General features: G+C 49.8%; 1 protein-coding gene and 2 long non-coding RNA genes across 5 annotated transcripts; all 3 read right to left on the bottom strand.

Annotated features, from left to right (window-relative positions):
• Positions 1-626: 626 nt before the first annotated feature.
• Positions 627-5,390, bottom strand: LEP (leptin). The gene is made up of 2 exons (XM_059171773.1): positions 5,232-5,390; positions 627-3,369 (listed from the first exon to the last, which is right to left on the bottom strand). The coding sequence occupies exons 1-2, from the start codon at positions 5,373-5,375 to the stop codon at positions 3,013-3,015; spliced, it is 501 nt and encodes a 166-aa protein (XP_059027756.1). The 5' UTR covers positions 5,376-5,390; the 3' UTR covers positions 627-3,012.
• A 12,956-nt stretch (positions 5,391-18,346) lies between these two features.
• LOC131830441 (uncharacterized) lies at positions 18,347-20,421 on the bottom strand. Its single transcript, XR_009353168.1, has 4 exons — positions 20,238-20,421; positions 19,891-20,150; positions 19,301-19,447; positions 18,347-18,491 (listed from the first exon to the last, which is right to left on the bottom strand). It is a non-coding gene; the product is annotated as an uncharacterized LOC131830441 (long non-coding RNA).
• Positions 20,422-21,930: 1,509 nt separating this feature from the next.
• Positions 21,931-25,931, bottom strand: LOC131830440 (uncharacterized). Of its 3 annotated transcripts, none has more exons than XR_009353166.1 (5): positions 25,849-25,917; positions 23,791-23,976; positions 23,100-23,180; positions 22,515-22,704; positions 21,931-22,042 (listed from the first exon to the last, which is right to left on the bottom strand). It is a non-coding gene; the product is annotated as an uncharacterized LOC131830440 (long non-coding RNA). The 3 variants fall into 3 exon arrangements; XR_009353167.1 differs by lacking the exon at positions 21,931-22,042 and adding an exon at positions 22,116-22,338 and having other exon boundaries at positions 23,791-23,917; positions 25,849-25,931; XR_009353165.1 differs by lacking the exon at positions 21,931-22,042 and adding an exon at positions 22,116-22,338.
• Between the last annotated feature and the right edge of the window lie 571 nt (positions 25,932-26,502).

Here is a 26,502-nt window from a genome sequence, read left to right as displayed (position 1 = left end):
GTTCCAGCCAGATCTGAAAAACCCCCACCCCCACCCCAGCCTGCTGCGGATTCCCCTTCTTCAGGAGTTCTGCCTCCCTGTCCTCCACCACTTAAACGAGTGCTCAGGAAAGGGTTGGCAACTGTTAACTATCCTTCAAGATCACCCATGGAAGTGACTGCTTGATGGGTCAGCCCCGCCACCCCCACCCCCCACCCTGCCCCCAGTCCTCTCCAGAACTTGGGTTGAAACTGTCAGGTTCTAATTGCACTGCAGAGATGACTGTCTCTGCTCTGCGCCTGCAATGAGATAAGTCTTGTCTTTTCGAGAATCTATGGCCCTGGTTAGGTCTGCTATTGGGCTGCATGTTGTTGTTTGTGGGTTTTTGTTGTTGTTCTTTTTTGTTTGAAAAATTATTTGGTGTTTCTCAAGGCTGATTTGCAGACCCGCACAGACTCTGGTGCAGAATGTGCTCGTTTTGCCAGCTCTGTGCTTTGGGGGAATCCTTTAGCCTGGATAACTGGTGGCCGGCTGTGGCCAAGCCTGGGCAGAGCTGATGCCAGTGAGGGATGGAGGCCAGCCAGGCCTTGCCCTGTCACACACAAATAGCTCTTCTAAAGTCCCTCCAGAAAGGGTGACAAAACAAAGACCAGGCGGCAAAGTTAATTTATTTGGATTTTTTTTTTAACAATAACAAATTTTTTTTTTTAAGTTACAAAAGAAGATAATCATTTACATTTTAGAACTTTCACACTCTGAGAATAAGCCCTGGTACCAGGTTTTGGAAAGTGAGAGGCTTAAAAAATCCCAGCCTGACTGGGTGGTCATGATTGATGGTAATCATTACCTAGGTCCTAGTCTCCAGAAGGGGTCTGACTCGGCCCATCTCATGAATCTCTGTTCTGGAACTAACGACATTAATACTTTTGATATCAAACTTCTTTGCACCCGAAAGCCTCTTCAACACATCCCTTTCCCTCCTGTCTTGTCTTTCCTTTGTCTGACTTTCTTTGTAACCACATACCTTCACCCCGGTCTCAGCACAAACAAAACAACCCCCTCCCTCCAGACAATTCACATCCCTTGCCTCCTGCAAAGTCGCAAAGTCACCTCCAACTCCTTTCTCACGGTAAGCAATCCTGGTCCACCCTGCCCAACGCTGTTGGCACCTCCCGGGAGCATAACCTCGCTCCAGAACACTCTGGGAGTCAGAGGACCTGAACTCTAATCTGAGCCCTGCCACCTGTCGGAGGTTATGGTCTTAGGTTATGTTCTTATTTTTTAAATTGTCAGCTGCGCTGCTTCAAAGGGAGGTGGCTGCGCAGGAGGAAAAGCTGGTGTGCCCTGCAAAGCAAAAATGCTACCACAGGCAAGCAGGGCTGGCCTGGGGGCCCCTGATCACTGGCATCCTCAGCTCCGTGTTTCCTGCCTGCTGAACAGGATGCTGGTTCACCTGCTCTGTTGCCATGGTGAAAAGACCAGCCTTTGCATCCTGGTGTGTAAACTTTTTACCATCTGGAATTCAAGGTCCCTGAGGGTAAGACTATTTTAACGTTTACTTGGTGAGCTTCTCTAGCCCATAGCACCCATCGGGCCGAGCGCCAAAGAGGTGCTCAGTCTCCAAGCTGATAGCTTTGATTCAAATCTCCTTGGACAGATCCACCGCCGAGAGTGTGATGGCCTTATCACAGCGGCAGGATGGTGGAAAACCCAAGCCTCGTAGTTTGTCACCCCCAGACATGATCTCCAGTGGGAAGGGCACTCCTGGAGGCCTGGCCTGGCAGTCTGGCACCAAGTGGTGTTGGCCCAGGTCCTGGGACTGCCCACAAAGGCCCACAGACCTTCCCACTGGAATCAAAATCCACTCTGAAGGAGTGGGAAACACGGTCTTGCTTTAGGGGAGCCAGTCAGATGAGAGCCACAAGTCAGTAGGTACATCCCAAGTAGGGCTCCTGCCGTGTAACAAGTCCAGTGTGGGATCATCTCTAGACCATTCCAAGGCCCCTACCAAGGACCCCTGCTCCGGGGATCGCCGTCTCCGGGGATCGCCGTCTCCAGAGAGTGAGCGTCACCCCAGTAAGAAAGACCTCCCTCCAGTAATGGGAGAAGACCGGAGCTCACAACTGCCCCAAGAGACAGTCTTCAGTGCCACTCCCTCCATGCGTGGCTGGCAAAGCCCCCAATGACCTCCCTGAAGGAGTCATCTTTTCATGAAAACCACACCAAGTGGTTGCAGAGATGAGAAATGACCCCCCCAATCCCAAGAGCCCATTGCACAAATGTGATTCAGAAAACACACTCCCGCTAACATGTGCACATTATCTATATATCACAGATGACAAAATTCATCTTCTTTTTGAAATGACCTGGTCCTTGGAAATCCGCTCAGGGCAATGCCATTGCAAAATACTGTAATTTCACATCTGTCACGGTAGAAACAAAGCCAGGTACCAAAGAACTAACTCGAGAGCCCTCAAGTCACTAGGAATGGGTTTGCTTTAGTCAGGCCCATTGGTGGGATTGGAACCAGCATCCTTAGCTCCGGCTGGCCCCAGAGAGCCTAGAAAAGCTGATGTTTTGCTTCCAATCCTTCCAGAATAAAAGGCATAATAAATAATGCATTGCCAGGGAGTTGGCAGCTCTGTGGACGTAGCCTTCACCAGAATTCTCAGACAGAACCTTGCTCGATGGTCCAAAGGCTCGGTGGGCGCCTCCTGAAATCACCCCAGGTCACGCTAAAGCATGCAGTGAGGGGGAAGGTGGCACAGAAGGGAAGGTTCTCTTTGGCGAGAATCCCAGATCCAGTTCACTCTTTGCCGGCTGGGCCCCCTTTCCGGTGAGCATGGAATCATGCATTCTGTCTCCGGAGGTTTCATGCCTCCAGAGGCTTAGGCCTTTGGAAGAGGGGCACAAAGGTGTGAGAGAGCAATGGCCCGGGGTCTAGAGAAGGGACAGCCACACGGACTCTCTCTTGGAGACACCTGGGAGCCCAGGGCTCTCTCCTCGACTTTGGGAAGAGAGGCCTTTGAGGGCTCAGCACCCAGGGCTGAGGTCCAGCCGCCCAAGCATGTCCTGGAGGGCCGCCTGCAGCCTACTCAGGGCCACCACCTCCGTGGAGTAGAGTGAGGCTTCTAGGATACCACCCAGGCTCTCAAAGCTCTCCAGGCCCCTGGCCCGGGGCAAGGGGCAGCTCTTGGAAGAGGCCAGCAGGCGGAGAAGATCTCGGAGGTTCTCCAGGTCATTAGATATTTGGATCACATTTCTGGAATGTAGACTGGTGAGGATCTGTTGGTAGATGGCCAATGTCTGGTCCATCCTGGACAGACTCAGGACAGGGTGGAGCCCAGGAATGAAGTCTAGACCAGCGACCCTCTGTTTGGAGGACACAGCCTGCCAGGAGAGAGGAAAAGGGAGAGCAGGATCTCAGAGAAGTTGGTGCTGCAAGGACTCGGCCTCTCCCATGGGTGTGGAGGTCTGCTCTCTTGCTTGTCTCTCTCCGCCTTCCTCACCGCCCTGACCCAGGCCCTTGTTGCTTGGGCCCGGGGGTGCTGCCAAGATTGCAAGTTGGTCTCTTGGACTTCTGTCTTCCTGCCCTTCCCAAATTCCCTCCTCTAAATGGTTTCTGCTGGAGAACTGGCCATGAGGCCCAATTCCTAGGGTTTTTTTTTTTTTTTTTTTAAGATTTTTAAAATCCATTTATTTATCTCAGACAGAGAGACAGGGAGAAAGGGAACACAAGCCGGGAGAGTGGGAGAGGGAGAAGCAGGCTTCCCGCTGGACAGGGAGCCTGATGTAGTGCTCGATCCCAGGATCATGACCTGAGCCACAAGCAGACGCCCAGCGACTGAGCCACCCAGGTGGCCCGGATTCCTACTTAGTTAGTTAAGTCTCTTCCCCAGGCGCTGAGGTCCTCCTGAAGCGTCCCTCCCCCAGCCATCTTACCCCCTTCCACTCCCAGAGGACTCCTTCCTCCCAGTCAGGTTCTCCAAGGCCTCCCACCCCCACAGGAATCAAGGTGGGGATGCCCTCCCGCAAAGTGTCCCACCTCCCTCCTCTGCTTCAGTAACACACTGGTTACCAGGAGGGCTTCCCCTCTTCCCCACTGCCTGTGGCCTTCACTCTCGGCACCACCCAAGCTGGAACATTCTGGATCTACCACGCGTGGCCTCATGAAAGCCAGGAGAGTCCTGGGTTTCTCTCTATAAAATGCCCAAGGCTCTATCTAGTTCTGAGCTGTCCCTCCTTTGGCCACCTAACTCCTCCCTGGCTACCCAAGGCCTCTGTCACATGCATAGCAAGCAGAAGATGTGGAAGTTTCTAGATGGTTCCATGCTGGGGGAGCAAGCAGGCTTTTAAGACTAGGAGCTACCAAAAACCACTGCTAAAAACCTTTAATGAGAGCATGCTCTGTTCTGGTTCTTTCAGGGGTGGAGCGGGGGGGATCACTTGCTTTATCTAACTGAATCTCGTAACAACCTTGCAAAGTCCCTTATGATAGTCCCAATATCTAGCTCCAGAAATCCAGGCTTCAAGACGCTGAGGAACTAGCTTCAGATTTTATAGATAGAGAACAGAAGTGTGAAGATTCCCATTCGGTCTTCCTAATTCCAAATACAGTCCTCATCTGGGAAATGGCTGAAGGTCTAGGCCTGTGGACCTCAGGACTCGCAGTAACAGGGAGAAGCTTCCTAGGGCCAGAATTCAGCTAGCAAGACTGCCCAATGTGGGGCACCGGGGTCACTGAGTTGATTAAGTGTCTGCCTTCGGCTCAGGTCAGGATCCCAGAGCCCTGGGATCAACCCCGGCGTCGGGCTCCCTGTCCAGTGGGGAGCCTATTTCTCTCTCTGCCCTTCTGCCTCCCCCTCGTGCTCTCTGTCTAGCTCTGCTCTCTCTCTCAAGTAAATAAATGACATCCTTAAAAAAAAAAAAAAAAGAATGCCCAATGATAAGCACATTCTAGCACATTCTGAGGCCCAGAGGGGATGCAACTGAGAATTTGGTCTCCTGCCAGTGGGACATGAAGACCTTTATGGCTCCCTATGGTCCTAGGCACTAGGATTCCCAGCAGAGAAAAAGGAGTGGGCGGAGGTGAGAGGTGGAGGGGAGAGCAAGAGGAAAGGCAGCTGTCCTTGAAGTGGGGGGGCGTCAAGACCACCACTGTCCCTACATGGGCCTGCATAGGCCTCCGCTAGCGTAGGAAGTCCTGGTTTCTCCAGGGCCAGTCACTGTTCTGTTTTGTCTTCCCTCCCTACCGTGTGTGAAATGTCACTGATCCTGGTGACAATCGTCTTGATGAGGGTTTTGGTATCATCCTGGACTTTTCGGATGGGCACAGCTTCAACATAGGACAGATAGGGCCAAAGCCACAGGAATCGGCACAGGGGTCCGCAACGCATCTTCCTTCCCAGGATGTGCTTCTCGGGCCTGAAAACGAAGGAACCACACATGGCAGGTCGCTGGTATCTCAGAACACACCCAGATGCCCCATTACCAACCACATTATCAGATGTGGATAAAAATGAAACTTGCTTTCTGCCATGGCAATCATCCCCTCAGTGCCAAAGGCAATTCATTATCTAGAATTACATTAATGAAATGCATTTCCTCGCAGAGGCAAGGCCTGAGCAATTATCTACGAAGTGGTATGAGATGGACCACGGAACATGAAGCCAGGGCAGGAGCAAATGGGCGATGTGGTGGTGATATGACTTTATCGCACGCCACGAGGAAGAGAACAGGCTTTTAGGGTCTGGTCTGAATCCAGCCATTTAATAGTTGCCTGACTCTAAGCATATCACATAACCACTAAAAACTCCACCTGCATCTCCTGCAATATACCTATCTCTAGGCTTTTGTGAGGCTCAAACGAGACAATCGTGTGCAAGAGCTTTAAAGGTGTTGTGAAATGTACTCTATTATTATCTTCATTACTAGAGGTGATGCTTTTTGTCCTCTCCGTTACTGTCCCATGGCGGCCTGCTTATGCCTCTGTGAGGGCATTCGTCACTGGCTTAATTACGTCCTTTCTCTCCCACCGGGAGCCTCAACGCAACCAGCGCTGCTGGAAGGTCTTCTAATGCGCCCCACACAGAGCTGGGCACAAGGATACAATCATGAACAACAGATGTTCTCGACCCTCGGGTTGCTTATGCATTAGTAGGAGAGATAAGCAGGTCATCAGGCCATTCCAACAGAGAGAGAATAAATTCACAAGAAGGATGAGTGCAGGAGATCACAGGAGTACAAACGGGGCTCCCTGCGAGAGGTGAGTATTAAAGGCCCAGTAGGGGTTAGTAAGGATGGAAAGTGGTTGCCACCAGTGTCCAGCTGGTTTAAAGGCATGGAGACAGGGAAGCCAGGGTGGCTCAGTCTGTTAAGTGTCTGCCTTCAGCTCAGGTCACAATCTCAGGGTCCTGGGATCGAGTCTCCTATCGGGCTCCTTGCTCAGCAGGGAGCCTGCTTCTCCTTCTGCCTGCTGCTCCCCCTGCCTGTACTCCCTCTCTCTGACAAATAAATAAATAAAATCTTAAGACAAAATAAAATAAAATAAAGGCATGGAGGCAGAAGAGATTATATAACATGTTCATCCAAAATGACTGACACTTTCAAAGTCATGGAACAATGAATTCTCAGATTAATGATATGCAGATCCTTGAGTAAGCAGCAAAGTTTTAATGAGATACATAAGACAAAAGGTAATAAAGTTAAAGGTATGCGAGTCTGTGATCCGTGCTAAGGGTGTGCGCATGAACCTGCAATGATAATCAAATGTAAGTAAGTGTTAGCAGGAAGGTTCCGGAGAAGGCAAAAAAGTTAATCCTCTGCTTTTTATGTTCTGCCTCATCTGGGTCTTGAAAAAAACAGATAATATACTTTCTGTCCACAGGTGGCAATATTAGTATGATTCATGTTCTGGCAATATAATAGAAATAAGTAATCTGTATCATGCTTGATCAAGGTATGCTTTTTTTCCCCAAAGGTATCCTTTTAATCTGAATTTTATAGAAGGGGGAAAATGAGGGTCAGGAAGGCACGTTAACTTGCTCAAAGCCAAACAAGTGAGGGGCAGAGTCAGGCTGGGGTGCCTTCTCCATAGCTGGGGTGCTACCCCATAGTTTCCCCAGCCTTCGAGGAGAGCCCCAAATTACAAACCACCCCAATGCTCAACCAAGGTCCCTCCTGGAACGATGGTCCTTAGAAAGAAATACCCAGCTCTAGCAGTAAGCTAGGAAACTGAACCCCCATACCAGCTTTGAATATGAAAAATCCCAAGTAATGCAGGAGGGGCTATACTTCGAGGGTTTCTGTGCTTGCTTTCTCTCTTAAAAACTCAAAGCTCGGGGCGCCTGGGTGGTTCAGTGGGTTAAAGCCTCTGCCTTCGGCTCAAGTCATGATCCCAGGGTCCTTCGGGCTCTCTGCTCAGCAGGGAGCCTGCTTCCTCCTCTCTCTCTCTCTCTCTGCCTGCCTCTCTGCCTACTTGTGATCTGTCAAATAAATAAATAAAATCTTAAAAAAAAAATCAAAGCTCCCTCTATTAACTACTGATTGCGTGAGTAAATATTCCCACCAAATGTTTGTGGAATGGAGTTAAAAAGCGCCAATCCCCAGTTTGGCTCCACGAAAGCCTAGCAAAGGTGGAAAGTACAATGGTTAGATCCCAAGGTGTCAGGAGTCCCTGGGCAAATACTTAACTTCCTTACAGCATCCTTTCCTGTGAGTAAAACGGAACCAATAACAGCACCTGGCTAAAAGGATAAATGAGATGAACCTGTCAAGCCCCCGAGTACAGGGCGTGTAGGTGCCCAAGGGTGGGGGTGGGGGTGAGAAGTCAGCCGTTCCAGCATTGTGTGATTACTGGGCAAGGCTTGAAACACTGAGGTAACACTGCTGCAGCAAACCCCAAATCTAGCATTTGGCCCCCTGCCTTCCCCCCGGCCATCTCCACAGGGTGCCTGGCATTTCTGGGCAGCACAAGATAGAACGGTACCCTTTTCTAGTATTCTAGTGTAAGGATACCCTCCTTCCCAAGAGAATTTATTACCAGATTAGGTCTGGTCACAGTCGCTGTCGCATAATGGCCACCCTGTAGCACCTGAGTGGGAAAACAGTTTTACAAGCCCCTCTATCAGCACTGATAACACGCTTCAGCGAACGCAGAAAATACACTGTAGTTCCTTGAGAGGTGGAATTGAGAGGCTGTTGTTGAATCTGCCCAAGAGAAGGAGGCCAGATGTAGGGGAGTTCCGTGGAGAGCCCATAACAAGTCCATCTGAGGTCAACGTGGGGGAGGGAACATGCCCCACCAACACGCGCAACCGAACACGTGTGTTCACGTATGTCGCACCCAACAAAGGCACACACGCAAACACATCAACACCCCAAACCCTTTTAGTAGAGGCTGTTAGTTGTCTCCAATATCTCTCCTTCCCTTCTTCCCAAGTGATATCCAAGTTTAGATGGTGACGTGCCATCCAGAACAAATACTACCTTTCTCAGCTCCCCCCGACTAGGTTTGGCTCTGCGACGGAAGCCTGGCCAATTCAGTACCAGCACGGCAGCCCTGGGGGTGCGTGTCTTTGCCTCTTCCTCTTTCATCCCTCCCTCCATCCCATGCCCGGACTGCAGATGGGGTGGCCCCGGTTCTGGAGCCATCTTGAATCACAAGGAAGAGAGCCTCACCTTACAAGCGGTACGGTGGGAACCTGGAGGTCAGGTCTCTGAGGACTTTGTGGAGCTGAGGTGACCTACTGGCCTCAGACTGCCCATCCCTGGACTTATGCTGTGCGTGGGAGAGAGACATAACCTCTGTCTTGGTTAAGCCACTGTTATGTTGGGTCTCTGCTAAGTGCAGCCCAACCTGATGCTAGCTGCTTTATACACCTGGACATGGGCATCAGGACAGAGTGGATGCCAAGTGCTTCTGGGTTCCCTGCAGTGTCAATACATAGGTGGGGCCTGGCTGTGGCCCAAGAAGGTGGTGCACAGGGCCGGTCAGAGCAGCGTTCAGGGGCTAGAGAGGGGAGGGATCATTGAAGACAGCGGTTGCAACTTCACTAAGCGCCACGCCTGACACTTGGTGGTTACCCTTGTTCGCCCCCTGGGGGCCAGGTACAAAGACGGAACAGACCCGGGACCGCAGGAAGGCGGGAATCAGGACTAGGGAGGGTTGGGGCTGAAGAAGGCTGAGGTTCCCTGAAGCCCAGGGAATATACCACAGTATTTAATGCGGTCGATTGTTAACGTATATTATTTGCTAGAAATAAAAGTAAAGAGCAAAACTGGGCTCTTGAACAGCCAGCTTGCCTAATTAGCTGTAAGTCCAGGAAGAACGTTTAAAGAGACAGCATGCCCAGAGTGATTCAGGGGAGGGAGACGTGTGTAAAATTATGGACTCTGGGAGTCTAGCAGAATTCTGGGTTGGGGTACAGGACCTTGGACAAGCTGGCCAAACTTTCTCAGACTCATTGTTCTTAGCTATAAAAAAATAGGAATGATACAAACTGTAATTCCCACCTGAAGTTGTTCCGGGGATGAAATGAGGTAATACATGTAATGTGCTAGGTGCTGGCCTGTCCTAATACACATTAGCTGTTATCACCACTGTTTCCAGGAAGGAATCAAGGGGGTGTCCTGGAGGTGATGGCATTTGATACAGGCTGTAAGAGTCAGGAGGAACTGGGTTTGTGAAGTGGAGGAGCAGCCCCGCTGAGGGCCCAGAGGCTGAAGATCACCTGTGAACTCAGGACACGGGGGCTCCCAGCCAGCACGGGAGGTGTGATGGGCCAGAAGGACCCTGAGGACAGCATAGGGAGGCTAGGTTTCTGTCACAGAAGCTCTGACTATTCCCAGGCTAATGCTTCCAGTCCAGGTGGCAAGAAGGATGGAGATGAAAATTGGCAGAGGCACAGGGAGGGAGTTGAACTGCCGTTGATTTGCTGGTTGAAACTTGGGCGGACCCATCCAGCTGACGGTTGGGATTGGGGGTCACATAAAAAAAAGCGGGGGCAGGGGGGCGCCTGGGTGGCTCAGTGAGTTAAAGCCTCTGTCTTTGGCCCAGGTCATGATCTCAGGGTCCTGGGATCGAGCCCCACATGGGCTCTCTGCTCAGCAGGGAGCCTGCTTCCTCCTCTCTCTCTGCCTGCCTCTCTGCCTACTTGTGATCTCTCTCTCTGTGTCAAATAAATAAATAAAAATCTTAAAAAAAAAAAAAAAAGTGGGGCCGCAGATGCAGACCCAGGAGAGCCCAGGTGGAGAGAGCTGAGGTGGGAGGAACGGACAGGAGAGGATATGGTCAGCCAGCCGCCGGACTGCAAAACCGCTCATCGTGAGAAGTTTCCAAAAATGGTTTTGAACATTTAGGAGCTGTCATTTTTTTGAGAGTTAAGAAATGAATCACTGGGACGCCTGGGTGGCTCAGTTGGTTAAGCAGCTGCCTTCGGCTCAGGTCATGATCCCAGCGTCCTGGGATCGAGTCCCACATCGGGCTCCTTGCTCAGCGGGGAGCCTGCTTCTCCCTCTGCCTCTGCCTGCCATTCTGTCTGCCTGTGCTCACTCTCTCTCTGATAAATAAATAAAATCTTTAAAAAAAAAAAAAAAAAAGAAATGAATCACTGAAATGTGGATACAACATCTTGTCTTTTTTGTTTCTCTCTGCCCGTTATTTAAGCAGAGCCTGGGGAGGGAGATGGGCACGGCTGGAGGAGCTGTGGGCAACGAGCCTCTGAGCCTCACTCATACAGGCCACGGCCTCCCCCTCACTCTGCTGGATCGCTGCCGCCATCCTCTGCTCACCCTCTGGACCTCCCGGTCACCAGCTTTTGCCTCCTGCTGCCTTCCGTCTCCTTCAGTTAAGACTGTGACACTCCCCATCATCTCTACGACCATCCCTGCCATCCTCTCCAGGCACTGGGGAAGAAAAGGAATACCAGAAAATGGAGCCTCCTAGGGCAGCACCAGAAAAGGCAATGGCACCACAGAAAACAGTTCCAAGGCCAGCAGGAGAGGCTCATATAACTACACCTTCCATCCATCCACAATTTCCTACTCTCTGAGTTCACCTAGGCCCTGGGTGCTGGTCCCAGCTCCATTCATCCTTAGCTGACCCCCCGGCCCCAACCCTGCCCCCACTTCTATGCAGGCCCCACACCTCTGCCTTCTCTGTGGACAAGCTCCCCTCCTATTTCCCTAGGAAGCTGGTGGCCTCCAGATGTGACCTTCACATCCACTCTGGTCCTAGGGGATGAGGCCAACCACGTGGGGCCTCTCTCTCAAGACAGGGGGATGCTTCTCTAGATCCTAGCCGGAAGGATTGCTGGGCCTGCCTATAGTCTTCTGATGGTAGCCGTGGGGGTAGAGGGCCTGGGGAGAGCTTAGGGTCACAGAGGCATTTACTGGTGGAGGCTGCTAGCCTTGAGCTCTCCAAAGTCCCATGTCGTCTCCTGGTTGGAAGTGCCAGAGGTTAGCAGGAATCCAGCACACACTTCTCTTTTCTTTCTTCTCTTCTCCAGCCATTGGGATTTCTATACCCTTCTCTTCAATAATCCTCCGTGTGCTAATATGATCTGATCCCCATCATGGATAACAAATAGGTTTCAATTCCAATGTCAAAGCCAAATGGGGTATTTGCTGTTAATTATGAGGGAAAAGCTTTGGAAGGTCTAAGATTCTTCCTGCAGAAATTCATCCTGTGGGCTCCCTCCTATCCTTTCCTTCCTTTCTCCGTAATTCCAAGTTGGAAGGGACATGGGGACAGGGAAAAAAACAAAAGATGAATAGAGACAAGGAAGACCGGATCTTGGTCATGAAAGGTACTCAGAATCCAGTGGAACAAACAGACGCTAAAATAACTCATTTCAACACAACTTCATGAGGAGGGGAAGAGCCGAGAATCTGGGGAACACAGAGGAAGGTGGGGACTCTGGGGAGGGGAGGACAACTTTGTAAATGAGGCAGTATTTGAACTGAAACCTTAAAGACACTAGCTCCCCAGGCAGGAGAGGGCAAGCAGGACATTCCAGACAGAGGTGCAAGTGTGGAGTTGGGGAAAACTGTGGTAGGCTTAGAAGAATTCAGTATGGCAGAAGGGTAGAGTGTGTAAGGGTAGAGAGCTAGAATGTCCAGGCTTGATTCCATCTCGTGGGGAATCTGCCCTATTCAGAGCACACACACACACACGTCCTGGAGGCCATGGTTTCATGACCAGTGGTAGACAAGAGCCTGAGAATACACTTCTCTCCCTTTCCTCATCTCTTTCTCCTCCAAACCCTGATGAGGTCAATTAGCATCCTTCCCAGGAATTGAAGTAAGGCTTCAGAGGGCCCAGTTTGTCCCAGTTGAGGGCTCCAAAGCTCCGCGGAAGCCGTGGTTGCCCTCCTGTGTACGGAGTAGCTGAGAAAGACCAGAGGTCATCCTGTAACAGGCTGGGGACCGTCGGTGCCCGTGCTCCTTCCTGAACTCCTTTCTGGTTCCTGATCTCGTCGGTTCCGAGCCCTCCCTGTCCTTAGCCTCCACAGTGAGATACTCTTCCACATATACTCACTTGAGTTGCTTTCCACTCTCTGAATATATTTTTAAATCCAGGGGAGAGGGGCACCTGGGTGGCTCAGGGGGTTAAGCCTCTGCCTTCGGCTCAGGTCATGATCTCAGGGTCATGGGATCGAGTCCCGCATCGGGCTCTCTGCTGGGCAGGGAGCCTGCTTCCTCCTCTCTCTCTCTGTCTGCCTCTCTGCCTACTTGTGATTTCTGTCTGTCAAATAAATAAATAATCTTAAAAAAAAAAATAAATCCAGGGGAGATACACATAAACACATGGAAGAGGAACAAGGGTCAAAAAATCAAATTCGCCCTTACTATGAGTGATGTACTCTGAAGAGTTCTGTTTTTTCAATGTTGGTTGCAGTGTCTTGTTGGAAACACGGAGCTAGCATGAGTGGTTTTCTCTTCTTTGTAACCAAGAACCTCATTTGAAAAATGTTAACACACTTAACTGGCAGCCAGAGTGTGGGATGGGGGTTACATTCTTCCTACTCATCACAAACCACCCTCAGATCTGATCCCCATCATGGATAACAAATAGGTTTCAATTCCAATGTCAAAGTCAATCAATTTTCCGCGGCTCCCTGGAGCTCTGTGCGGAGGAAGACCGGAAGCCCCATCCAGCCTCAGAGGGAGAGAGTGCCTCCATCAATTAGTGCTCTCTGCCAGGCGCAGGAGGCATGGATATGCTATTTGTTCCAGCATCTTCCAAGGGCCTAGTGCAGAGCAGGCACTCATGAATATTTGTTGAGAGAATTAAAAAAAAAATTTCTTATCTCTGATTCTCCTTGTCTAACCAGGTTAACCTACCTCCACCATGGTTCACCTGCCCTGATCTCAAAAACACTGTTGCCCAGCAGGCACCCCTAGGAAACTTTCTTAATGAAGGCAGAAAACACTTGCGCTTCCAGGTTTCCTTTTAACAGGGACCTTGGTCAGCTTCCTGCCCCTCCAGGAGTGTCCTCCAGCACCCTGTGGGTCCTCATTCCTTTCAGCTTCCCTAGCTCTGCTCCTTCCTGACGGTGGTCCCAGGTGCTACTTAGTCCCTTTCATCAGCCTGGCTCCAGCTTCTCTGGGCCTCCCACACTTCTTCTCCCCCACACACTTCTTAAAGACCTCTTCCACTCCTTTTTTCTCTGTGGCTTCCTCCCCCTGCCTTTGCACTCCTCCCCAGCCCGTGCAACCCAGAGTACAAACACCATGCACACACAGATGAGGATGAGATCTTCAGGGAAATCAGTGAGATGTCAGCATGGACACCAATCACGCCTCCAGTTCTAGGGAGCTGACAAACGGGGCAGGAAAGACTGTAAAACGCAGTTTGCGGAGAAGGAAGTCACATCTGTCGTCACCGTGGAAATGAGCATAAAGAATTCCCTGAGCCCAGGTATCAGGTCTGTTGTTTTTCAGCAAAAACAACCTCTTTCTATTTCTCTGAGACAACTGTGTGGACAAGGAAGAATTTCAGGGCTCCGGGCTGCCAGGCCCGAATGGAGCTGCTGCCACAGAATCTTACTGCCCGAGAGGACAAGGTCTCCCGACTGACGGATTGCACGACAGTTTGGCTCGATATTCCTTGAAATCACATGCATGCTCTTCAAGGATGCACACCCCACAAGGACTCTACTTCCCTGAAGCTCCTTCTTTCTCCCCCAATCCCGCGTTCGTTCCTTCGGGTGGCATCTGGGCTGCAGCAGGGGACAATGACCTGGGTTCTGTGAGGAGAGCTCTCCCAAGCGGCCACCTCCACACCCTGCACAGGCTACTCAGTCACGAGAGGCATCTGCCTGGGGCTGAAAGGCAGGAATTCACTGCAATCTCCCTGGCTCTGTCCTTGGCGCTTGGAGCCATTTCCTGGAATGGAGAGGGGGGGAAATACTTCCCCCAAATACCGAGAAGAGTTATTTTGGGCATAAGATGTGCAAAATATGAGAAGGACGCTCCTTTGGCCAACATGGACATGTTCCCCTCAGCCCAATGTCCTCAATTGCTAGAAAAGGGAAGAACCTAAAAACATCCGCTGTTTTTCTCTTGCCCTCTCCCCCTACCTAAATGAGGGAAATGATCCGCTTGGCATCTCTGCTCCTGGGGACATGGGAATGACAGCAACTATGGTTTTGCAGACCAGCCTGGTGGGAAAGAGATTGGGTACCCTCTCTCCCACTGGCCCCAGCTGACTGCTGCCCACCTCAGCACTCGGCAGAGCAAACATCCCCATTCCTACAATGGGCGATCACAGAGCTGGTGGTGGGTCCTGGGGCGATGCCTGAAAAAACCTACCCTCTGCCCCATCCATTCTTAAGACCCACCCCACCCCCAACAGAAGAAATCAAACATCTCGGTCCCCTCCAAAACTTCTTTCTCAAATGACAAGCAGGCCACTCGTCTTGGATCTAGCTGTATGTAAGGATTCACAATTCCAAAATGCCACCGTCTTGCAGCTATAGAAACGGGAAGATAAAGGCAACCACATCCACAGTGAAATGGAAACCAGGCTGGGAGGCAAGGCGGACTCTGCCCAGGGCCCACCTGCCCACATACATGAGAAACATGCAGTAGGCCTTTCCGGGACCGCTGCTCTGTCACCTCAGAAAACCCCAATTTCATCCATGGTCCAGAAGGCAATATGCTTGGCTTTGAGGCCTGCATTTCGGCAGAATTTCTCCAAGATATTCAGTTCTTCTGAACGGTTTTCTCTCCACCTCTACCCCACAGTGGTCCTGTTCCTAGGCTCTGGCCTTACACAGATCCTTGAATTCACACATCAGAGATGAACACCCCACTGGAAAATGATGTCGGAATTCTTAGCCGCATTGCAAAGCTAGTCCCCAGAAACTGAATGTTCCTACCTGAATCCCCAGCACCCCAGACTCTATCCCCTCCAGAGGGGGACAGGGTACCCTAATCTTTGGGGGTGTGCTCAAGGCAATTTCTAAAGCATCTCACCAGCTAGGCTGGCGGCTCTGCCAGTCTCCCGGGACCCTGGCTGGCTCCGTGGCACAGATTCCTGCTCCATGGGCACTGGCACAGCTCGGTCCCGAAGCCAGACCTCCCCAGCCGCCTTCCCTCCGGTTAGAACTCTGGTACAAAGCCGCCATAGTCCAGAACCAAGCCGTCTACCCCGGTTTCCGTCTGCCCTTAGTTTCCCTGGTGTTCAGGGTGGGGTGAGGTGGGGTGGCTGGCCAAGAAAGACCGGCGGAGAAGGAAAAAGGAGAGCGCCCAGGGCCTTACCTCGCAGCTGCTGGCGCCGCGATTCCTCCGGGGCTCCATGCCTGCCCGTCCCTCTTATAGCCAAAGAGCACCACTTGCGCAACTGGCCGGCAGGCCCGGACGCACCCCAAGCGCCAGCTCCCGCCCCGCCCTGCCGGGCAGCGTGGGACAGAGTCCGGCCCGCAGGCTGCGGGGCACGGGCCTCGAGGGAGGGCCTCCGCCGCGCGCGGACCCTTGCGCGCACCCTCCGGGACGACCCGAAAGCCCAGGGACAGGGGACGGGGGTGGGAGCCGCAAGTCCTCGAGGTCCCGTCCGAGGCTTGGCGCGGCGGTGATGCCAGGATCTGCCTCTCGGGGCCAGAGTGGCGGCGAGGGGCTCCTCGGAGCCGGCGGGGAGCTCGGACAGCGCGCCCTCCACGGAAGCCGAGGCGCACGGACGCCGAGGCCCGCGCGGCCGGCCCGACGGCCCCGGGCTAGGGGAGCTTCCCGCCCTGCTGCCTGCGCCCGCAGCCAGGATGGGGGTCTGCTCTGGTGCGCCCAGAACCCGGCTCCCAGTGCTCAGGCACGCGGCACTGGGTCGTGCGGAGTCTGCCCCTAGTCTCCACTGGGTGCGCTGCTCCGGAGGGCTGTGAGGAGGACCGCGCACTGCCTTTGGGGGATACTCTGGACCCACCGCGAGTCCATCTTCTACCCAGTATTTCCCACGTACATAGGAGAGTGTGCGAAACTGTATTTTCTCCTCCCCGCCTGGAAGTAGGAGCCTTAGCCTCCCTCGGGCTTCAAGGACGAGCAAACTTAAGTCCAAGGAGGTTTAAGTGACTTTCCTCAGAACCCCCAGCTGGGAAAGAATAGAGATGGGCCACGAAAGCAGGTGCCAACAGCTAGATCAGGCCCATTCCCGTCCCCACAGCAAACAGCAGCCCTGAAAACAAACCGTGGCATTAAGAACGGACCCATCTTGGGGCACCTGGGTGGCTCAGTGGGTTAAAGCCTCTAACTTCAGCTCGGGTCATGGTCCCAGGGTCCTGGGATGGAGCCCCGCATTGGGCTCCCTGCTCGGCAGAGAGCCTGCTTCCTCCTCTCTCTCTCTCTGCCTGCCTCTGTGCCTACTTGTAATCTGTCTGTCAAACAAATAAACAAAATTAAAAAAAAAAAAAAGAAAGAAAGAAAGAACGGACCCATCTTGTGCGGGAGCAGTTGGCAAGTTATGTGGGTGGGCCAAATCCCACCACCACCTGTTCTGGGATGGCCCTGAGCTAGGAATGGTTTTTGCGTTTTTAAATAGTTGAAAAAAAATTAAAAAGAATAGTTATGGCGCGTGAACATGAGATGAAATTTACATTTTGGTGTCCAAACATAAAGTTTTGAATTTTGGGCAAAAAATGTGTGTGTGGGGGAACTTATCTCTGATGTTGCCCCTTGGTCTGAAAGCCTAAAATGTTTATTATCCAGCCCTTTGGAAAGTTTGCCAGCAGGGGAACTAAAGGATACACGGCACATCAGCTCCTCTAGGTCTTCACTCCTGCCAGCTGTGGGTGGGCGTGCAGGGCTGCTCAACCAGCCTTTTTCCCAGCAGACTCTCCCCATCGCACTGGGGTCTCTTACTTTCTCATTGAAGAAGCTTGTCCTGGTCACCTTTCCAGCCACTCCCCTCCTTCCAGCTGGCTTGGATGACCTCTTCCACCTCCTCCCACAGGCCGTAAGTGGAAGGCAGGGGTCGGGCCATCCCCTTTTTAAGTCCTGCTGCCTTGCAGTGTCAGGCGCACGTGGGTGCCCAGAAGTTTCCTGAATGGAATCCCAGGGGCACCATGAGCCACAGAACTGATTTCCAACATGCAGTATTAGTGACCACAGTGTGGTCAAGGTCACTGGGAGGTACAGATATTAAAAGGTGGGAAAACAGACCTGCATTGATGACAGTGTGGAGGGGACAAAGAATGCTAGTCTGACACAGGTCCTCCTATCATCCTTAGATTGCATTGGAGACATTCTGGTGGAAACGTGTTCCCCAAAGGCTGTGCCCCACGGTCTATTTTGTTCACCACTACATCTCCAGCTCATAGTACAGGACCGAGCATGATGTATTTCACTTCTAAGACATATTTTTTAATGAAAATTTCAAATATACAGCAAAGGAGGCACTATATCCCTCACCTAGATTGAATAGTGATTATTTTCCCGTATTTGCTTCATTTATTTTTTGGCTAAAGTATTTTAAGGCAAATTACAAGCATCATGACATTTCATCCTTAAATACTTCAGTGTGGGTCTCTAAAAATTAAGGACATATTTCCCCATAGCCACAAGACCACTGTCACACAATTATAATTCCTTAGCATCACAAAAGAGCCACTCTACATTCAGATTCCCCCAAATATCTCAAAAATGGCCCCTTGTAGCTGCTTTGTTTGAGGCTGGTTGTTTCACACTTATTTAGTAATTAATTATTGAAGGAAGGAAGAAAGGAAGTTGAGCTAATATTTGTGGAAGTCAGAGAGTGTTAGCACTGCCTGTGATTTGTAACTTTACTACCACAGAAAATGTCCAACGTTAAGAAGTTGGTAAGACTATTAAAAACCACATAAGAGGAACATGCACACATTAAAAATTATGTTGTAAAATATAATATTTAATGATGCAGGAAGATAATTCTATTTTGTGAACTAGAAAAAGTCCAATTACAGGGCATCTGCCTGCTTGGTCAGTGGAGCATGTGACTCTTGATCTCTAGGTTCTGAGTTTGAGCCCCAGGCCAGATGCAGAGGTTGCTTAAATAAATAAATAAATAAATAAATAAATAAATAAATAAAGAATCCTGTTACAAAGTGGTGTTTTCGGATCACACACATTCACACCATAATATACGGTATTGCTTCTAGGAGTGGGACTAGAAATGATGTTTAATCTCTTTTGTTGTGCTTTTCTGCTTTTAGAAAGTGTCTATAACAGAATTACATTATTTTTACATTATATAGTGTCTATAATGGAAAATATAAAGTGTCTATAATGGAATTACATTATTATTATGAGAAATACGTTATGATGCTGTGTTGTTTTCCTACAGTGGCTGATGCACTCGTTGCAGTCAAGTTTTCCTTGTCCTCAGCATCTTTATAACAGCTCTAAGTATGGGCTTAGCTTATTTGCAGGAACCTGTAACAGCCTGGTGTTATTCATCTCAACAGTGTCATCTTCAGGGTCGCAGGCGGGATGTGAACAGATCTCTTGGGTGAACATCAAGCAGCACTTGAGTCCGCATTGCAAAGATACAGACTGGCTATCTGTCTATTGCTCACCTACACTTGGTTGATTAATAAATCTTTATGTTGTTTTGGGGCACCTGAGTAGCTCAGTCAGTTAAGTGTCTGCCTTCAGTTCAGGTTATGATCCCAAGGTCCTGGGATTGAGTCCCTCATTGGGATCCCTGTTCAGCAGAGGGTCTGCTTCTCCCTCTCCCTTTGCCCTTCCCCTGGCTTGTTCTCTCTCTCTCTCTCAAATAAATACATAAAATCTTTTAATAAATAAATAAATCTTTGTTATTTTATTTTTAATAAAATACTATATTATAAAATCTTACTTTATTTTTTTTATTCAAAGGAGACAAAGGGACAGGCAAACTCAGTCTCTTCGCAGTCCTCTCTCTTTTCCTAGTAGTAACTGTTGTTACCAAATTCTGCTGTGTCTTTCCATGGATATTCATGTTCTATCCTTTATCCCTATATTGCTTAAAAAAAAAAAAACCCACACAAATGATGTCATAGTAAACATACTACTCTTCCTGCCCCTTGTCTTGAAATTTTTTTATTTTGGTGAATTTCAAATCTCCATCATACATTTATAAGAAAACATGACCTAACAAATCCCCATGTATCCATCATCCAGCTTTAACCACTATTAATCTCACTTTTTCCATTAACTATATCCAGAATATCACTACTTGCCAGTGTATATATATCTTAATGATCTTGAATATAATTTCTTACCAGTATACATAGAGCTGTGCTAATCTTTTTAAAATCATATGTTTCATATTATGGATGCACGGTCATTAATCTAACCATATTGTTGCATACATGACATTTAAATTAATCTATTTAATTAAGTTAATCAATATTTAATGTAATTACATTTCAGTATGAATAAATATAGTGATATAAGTATACTTACCTGTGTGTGAGTTTATCTGTGGGCCAGATTCTGATAATTCCATGGAAGAATTGAGTCAAAGGGTAGGTACATTCAAATAGAAATATATTACAAAGTTACATCTGTAGAGATGCACCAATTTACATATGCAAATGGAGGCAAGTAACAGTGACTTCAGCATTAGCAGCATCTAGTTATCTCTTATAACCAGAAGCCTGGAGGCAGGCAGGTGCAGAAGAGCTCAGTGGCATCATCAAGGATCCTACTCCTTCTAAACATGCCTGGAACAAAGGCACACGGATGTATGTATGAACAAATTCTGTTGGTTCAGATAGAATTTTTCACACGTAAATGTTCTGGCTACTCACCTGGCTGGGCTTTGTGTTTGACTCTATAATCAAATGAGATGCAAAACTCGAAGGAGAAGGAGAAGAAGGAGAAGGAGGAGAGGGTAGAGGAGGGGGAGAAGAAGCAGGGGGGAGGGGGAGGAAGAGGAAGAAAAGGAAGAGGAAGGGGAGGGGAAGGAAGAGGAGGAGGGGGAGGAGGAGGAGAGGGAGGGGGGAGGAGAGGTGTGGGGGAGGGGGAGGAAGAGAAAAATCCTCCTCTTTCTGATCTTCTGTTCTTCCATTGTGTCCTTGTGCTTATTGCTCCATAGTTGCAAGATCTATCCTACTCATTCAGGCATCATGTCCTCACATGATTGCCCAGTAAGACAGAGGCAAAAGGTTTTATTTTCTTGAAATTCTGTTTCAAGTTGGGGCAGGGAAGTCACATTTTCCCTTATTTGTCATTGACCAGAACTGGGACTTAAGCCCACCCCTAGGCAAAGTAGATGTGAATGCCAAGACTGATCTAGACCAATCATAAGTCTCCCCTTGGGGCTGGGGCAGATCAAGGTGGGTGAAGGAAAGCTCTGGTCTTACCTGAAAGAAGCAGAATTCCTTGAGCTTGGAAGGAGAGGAGAAAAGGCTCTTGGGTACCCAACAAATAGTGCTTACAGTGTTATCGAGCTTCTGATAGACTTATTATTAAATAGTAAAACTTAAAAGTCCTTTTTGTTTCTGCCCTGACAACCTTCAAAGTCAAAAAAAATTAAAAAAAAGATAATCTAGCACTTTATATTTGAATATTGCTTTTTCATTTCCAAAGCACTTGCATGATCTCATTTGATTTTGATGGTGACCCCCAGAAAGAGGTAGGGGGGTCTCATTCTCATATTACAGCGGGAGCCTGAGCTTCAGAACGGGTCAAAGAACTGGCCCGGCATGTGGTGTCATTGGATGCCACAGCTGTCAGTCAACGCGGACCCCGGGATTCCGCACTGACGTCAGCCCTGAGCTGCAGGCTGACGAGGGTGCGTTGGGGTCTGGAGGTGGCCTCACAGAGCCCTGTGCTGGTGGTGCCCTGTCCGGGAAGAAGAAAGGCAGGCAATGGTTAAATCTTGGTTCTGACTTGAGATAACCATGAGAAGCCTCACTCGTATGAAATAGGCCTTTCCAACTACACTGAGGAGTCGTCTCAGCAGGCCTATAAATTGAACTAAAAAAGCAACTGGATACTTGAGCCAAATAATAGGTTTTTGAAATAAAATTAATATTAAATGTATGTATGGAGGGCGGACTGGATTAGATCTTTTGGTATGTACGTGGTCCCTTACAGGTGAGCTCCCCAAGGGCAAAGACCATATCTTATTCACCTCATTGTTCCCAGCCCCTGACACAGGACCTGATCTGTGGAAGGTGCTCCCTAAATGCCTCTAGGCGTGTGAGTGCTGTACGTTATTTCTGCCGATGACTGACACTCCCCCTGCTATCATGTCAGAGGACCCTGCTTATGTCTACATAGAACCAATCAAAAAGTATAATCAATCAATCAATCAATTAATCATGAATTTGTCTATATTTCTGTCTGCATCATGAGAACGTAAGTTCCATGAGTTCCAAGACTGAGCAAATGTTTGTCTCCCTAGTTTTTAGCAGTGGGCTCATGGTGGGCCCTCAATAAATACCCATGGATTATGCTACCTCTGAACAACAGTGACTTTGTGAAAACATACCTCTTACAGGTTGGGGTGAAGTGGAGTAGGGTCAGGAAACCAGACAGTGTCCCAGGTAGACAGACAGCTACCTTCTGTGGGATCCCATCTGAAGGGTCAGGTCAGCTAGAGGAGAGACTCAGGGAGAGAGAGATCAAATCCTTTACAAAGGAAGGTAAAGAGGGGCTGGCTTTTGGAGGACCTTGATAGAGAGTGGGAACCATTAAAGGCACCATGTGAAGAATTCCCAGGGCCAAGTCACCATTTGGGGAGATTCAACTGACAGAGAAATATGGGAAGGGCTGCAAGGAAAAAACTAAAATCTAGGAGACAAATTATAAAAGATCCATTTTTTTTGGCCCATTTGTTCATTTATTCATTCAACCAGGAAGCATACATGGAGAGCATACATGGACTGGGCCCTGTGCTAGATCCTGGAGACAAAAAAAATGAGTAAGATTTACTCGTGGACCTCTGTAACAGTTCCAGAGCCTGAGTGAGGGGCATGGGGAGACCCAAGAGACATTTTGAAGACCAGAACACCAGCCCTCCCTGTTCCCTGAAGGACCAACCCTAGGAGGGGCAAGCAGCCATGATTCCGTAAGCCTACCGTTGACCGTGCTGCTGTCAGAGACGAGGAAAGTGGGAAGTGCCCGGGCGTGGAGGGGAGACAGTAGGCTGGGGCCATGATGCTTGTGACCGTGACTGTTTGGAACATCCCGTTGCAGATGTCCAATGGTGAACTGGGGGATGAAGTCCGTGGGAGGGGCCAAGGATGGGGACGTGGTTCCAGGCATCCCCTTCAAAGACAGAAAAGACGACTTCTCGTGGCATTGGGGTTGTGGAGAGCAGCAGACTCAGAACAGTGATATGCTGTGTGATCTGTACAATTCCAGTACAGTCGTGTACAGAAAAGGGGTGTGAAAGAAGTGGGGTTGCCGGGGTAAAGGTGAGGAGGTGCTCGGAGGAAGCTCCACAAAGTAGAGGGTACCCAGGAGCTCAGCAGTCTCCAGAAGGTTGGAGGAAGAGCCCTGGGAAGAAGGCAGCAAGAGCAGTACCGCCACCGTCCCCTGCCTTTAATTATTTAATTGCCCAAATAATCATGTTCATTGCAGAAAATTAGAAAATGCTAAAAAGCAAAGCCACAGGGGGAAAAAAAAAAAAGCCATCCCTAATCCCCCCACGCTGAGATAACCTCTGTTAATATGGTTGTGCTGATTTGCCCAGACTCGGTAACAGCCTCTTCCATCCTGGGTTGGAACCCAGCCTGGAAACTCTGAAAAGAAAGGACAGCCAAGAGGTCGCCTCCAGCAGGCTCACGCTCCGGGCTGCACGCTCTTTCCCTCACTGAATCTCTCCTCCCAGCTGGAGTGGGAGGACTCGGGCCATGATCCTGGGTAGAGCTGGACCCTTCCCAGAAACCTGGGGACTGAACAGGTGTTGGGGGAGACGCTGCGGAGAGACAGCAAGAAACCTTTGGTCCTACAAGAAGCCTGAGCCCTGATGCATCCTGCAGCCTACAGAGTCTCTGGCGCAGGGTCTGTCCCCAAAGGAGGGGTTTTACCAGGCTCCTTACATAACTGTCTGTGGACATGTCTCTAGCAGCTAGGGACCAGCTCAGGAGGACACACCCGCTTCTCCTGCAGTTAGAGTAGCAAACATGCCTGGTGTGCAGCTCCTCCTTTGGGACCCTTCAGGAATTCAGTCTTCCAGGAACGGTCTGGGAACAATTCAAAATCACCATGGAAACATGACTGGCGACATCGATTGTCTCAGAGGGCCTGCATGGCTCGGTGTCTCTGAGGGCTGGCCTTAAGGCCACACTGCCTGGGGTTGAATCCTGACTCTGCCATTTATTAGCATGAGCTTTGGGGTAAGATACTCACCCTCCGTCAGCCTCTGCTTCTTCATCTGTGATGAGAGCATCACAGGGCCAGCTCAGAGGGTTACTGCAAGGGTGGCTTGTGGTCATTCGGAGAAAGCACTTGGCAACCACTCCACAAATGGGACTTCCTACTGAGAACAGGGACATTCAGAGCACACAGCATGGTGGAATCCATCTGGAAGGCTTCCTGGAGAAGGCATTGAGTTTGTAGGGGCTGAGCAGTCAGTGAGGGAAGGAGTTCAAATGGACCTGCTCAGCTGAATGCATTACAGTGACCAGAAAAATCCATCCATTCTGTCTTTATGCGACTCTCGGGCCTGAGTCCTTGTTTGTTCTATCGTGGCCTGTAGTGGGGCTGATGAGTGGGAAGATCTGCATGCCCAGGGCTGAGGCCAGGCTGTCAAGCACCTTTCTGGAGGACATCTCGTGAGTAGGGTTGGTGCGTGGCTAAGCAGCATGGTCTAGTATCCCGGAGCTCCTGGGCTAGGCCCACTCTCAGAAATGTGGCTCCCTAGCACCCAGCCCCTGCCTGGGCATGCCTTGTGCTGTGCCCAGGGAGATGTCACTTTATTACACTTTAAAAAATAGAGTATCTTTCACCCAGATTATACAAGTGATGAACGTGTCTTGTAGAGAACATCCAGAGATGATATTTTAAATTCCTTCTAATTCCCCTACCCTGAAGTCACCAACGTTTTCTATTTTCTAGGCATAACTTCCCTCTTTCTTGTGTCTTGCTATATGTGAATATATACTTTTTTCCTCTCATAGATAGGATCCACCAGTGCATATTGTTTTGCAATGTTATGTCTTCAATTGTCTTCGACGTTCTTTTCATGGTGGTAAGCATCCCTCCCTGATGTAATTTATAATGCTAGCATTGTGCAACTATGCCGTAAATTATTTAACCTATCTCTTATGGTTGAAAATTTAGATCCTTTTTGATTATTTTTTTTTCCTGTCTCATAAACAATGCTCTCGTGCGTAATCTTGTAGATAAATCTATCACATATTCACGCTTGCTTCCTTAGGATGATTCCGAAAGGCAGGGCTAACAATTATGCCTAATTTAAGGCCTTGGATGCCTACTGTGAGGCTCCCAGATGAGACCCCCTGCCCCCCGAGATGGATTTCCTACCCGTGGACCTGAGAAGGCCCGGCTATACCATTTGCAGGGAGCTAGGGAGATAACCACCAAGCACCTTCGAAATTCCCCCATGGCTGAAGGAATGTGGCTGGGACAAGGGATATGGCAGAATGTTGTGTCAGCTGATGTGTAACCAAAAAACACAGTTGTCCCTTGAGAGCCAGGTAAGCTGAAGACAACCGGTGGAATCTGAGGGCTCTGTGGAGGAGAGGGCGGTGCCTCAAAGAGGAAAGGACTCAGGAGGGACAGACTTTCCAGCTCAGAAACCTGCTCATAACTTTCAAGGGAGTCCCAGTTTTGCTCCTGCCTCTCGACCGCAGCTGTCTGTCCCACCAGATGGAGCTCGCCAAGGGCAGGGATGTGTCTGTCCCCCTCTACAAGCCCACACCTGGGGCTGGGAAGGATTTGTTGAACAGAGGGGACAAACTGCACCCCCACTCACAGCCTCTGTACCTGCTTGTCCTGCATTTTTTAGGTCAAGGTGGAGGCTGCTGGCACCCACCTTACTGCCAGCAGGGTGGTACATTACAGCAGCTTTTGTGGGGGCTGCTTGAGTCATGTGTCCCAATGGTCTTAAAATAGGCACACCTTTCAACCGCAGTTTCACCTGTAGGAACACCCCAAGAACTGCCTGCCTGCCTTTCCCTTCTATTTCCCAACGATTCTCTTTATACCCTCTCCGCTGACATGGAGGAAGACACTTCCGGCCCCATGACCTCCACTCCACTCCTTCTCTAAGCACAGTTAAAAATACGACCTCCACGAGCGCACCTGCCTTGACCCCAGCTGGCCGGCTTGCCCACTGTGTGAGAGTCACTTACGTGCGTGACTTATTTGAACTTCCAAACCCTAATCTATTTGAGGGCAGGCAGGCAGAATGCACATCTACTTTATCTTCAGCCTCCTCTGTACCTGGCAGAGCACAGTCCCAACAGCAACTTCAGGGTGCCCTTGGGAGGCAGAGGCGGTCCGCATTCCGGCAGCGCCGCCAGCCGCGCCCTTCTGCCTGCTGACGTGGGCACGCTGGCGTCGGGCGCGAGCACGCTGGCGTCGGGCGCGAGCTGCGCCAAGCGCGCACCCTTGCTAGGATTTGCCCCATTTTCAACCCCAGCCTTCAGGTTTTCCATCTAAAATTTAGTTGAGCAAACGGGGGCTGGAAGAGGTGAGGGGCATTGGCCAAAGGCACACAGATTGGGTGAAATCCACGTGATCGGAACTCAAGTTTGAGGCTCATTTCCTGAGGCAAGCTGTTTCATATTTATTCTGGGATACAAATATGATTATTTCTGATAGAAAAGAATTCCTTCCTTTACAATAAGATCAAGGACAAAGGACTTTAAATAGGCGCAAAGAGTTCCCTGGTGAATTACAGGGAGGGTTTAATGAACTGATATTTGATTCAAAAGTGCCAACACCATGAAATGGCTTTTTTTTTTTATTTAAGATTTTGTTTATTTGACAGAAATCGCAAGTAGGCAGAGAGGCAGACAGAGAGAGAGAGAGAGAGAGAGAGAGGAGGAAGCAGGCTCCCTGCTAAACAGAGAGCCCAATGCAGGGCTCCATCCC

The sequence above is a fragment of the Mustela lutreola genome, chromosome 4 (genome assembly GCF_030435805.1).
Source record: "Mustela lutreola isolate mMusLut2 chromosome 4, mMusLut2.pri, whole genome shotgun sequence".
Lineage (NCBI taxonomy): Eukaryota > Metazoa > Chordata > Mammalia > Carnivora > Mustelidae > Mustela > Mustela lutreola.
The sequence above is the reverse complement of the archived record's forward strand: the minus strand, read 5'-3'. Positions and strand labels throughout refer to the sequence as shown.

Bases quoted from the DNA above. Each gene is read 5' to 3' on its own strand.
- LEP (XM_059171773.1), bottom strand. From the start codon at position 5,375: ATGCGTTGCGGACCCCTGTGCCGATTCCTGTGGCTTTGGCCCTATCTG. The intron at 3,370-5,231 runs GTAGGGAGGGAA...CTCTCCTGGCAG, and splicing joins TCAGTGACATTTCACACACG to GCTGTGTCCTCCAAACAGAG.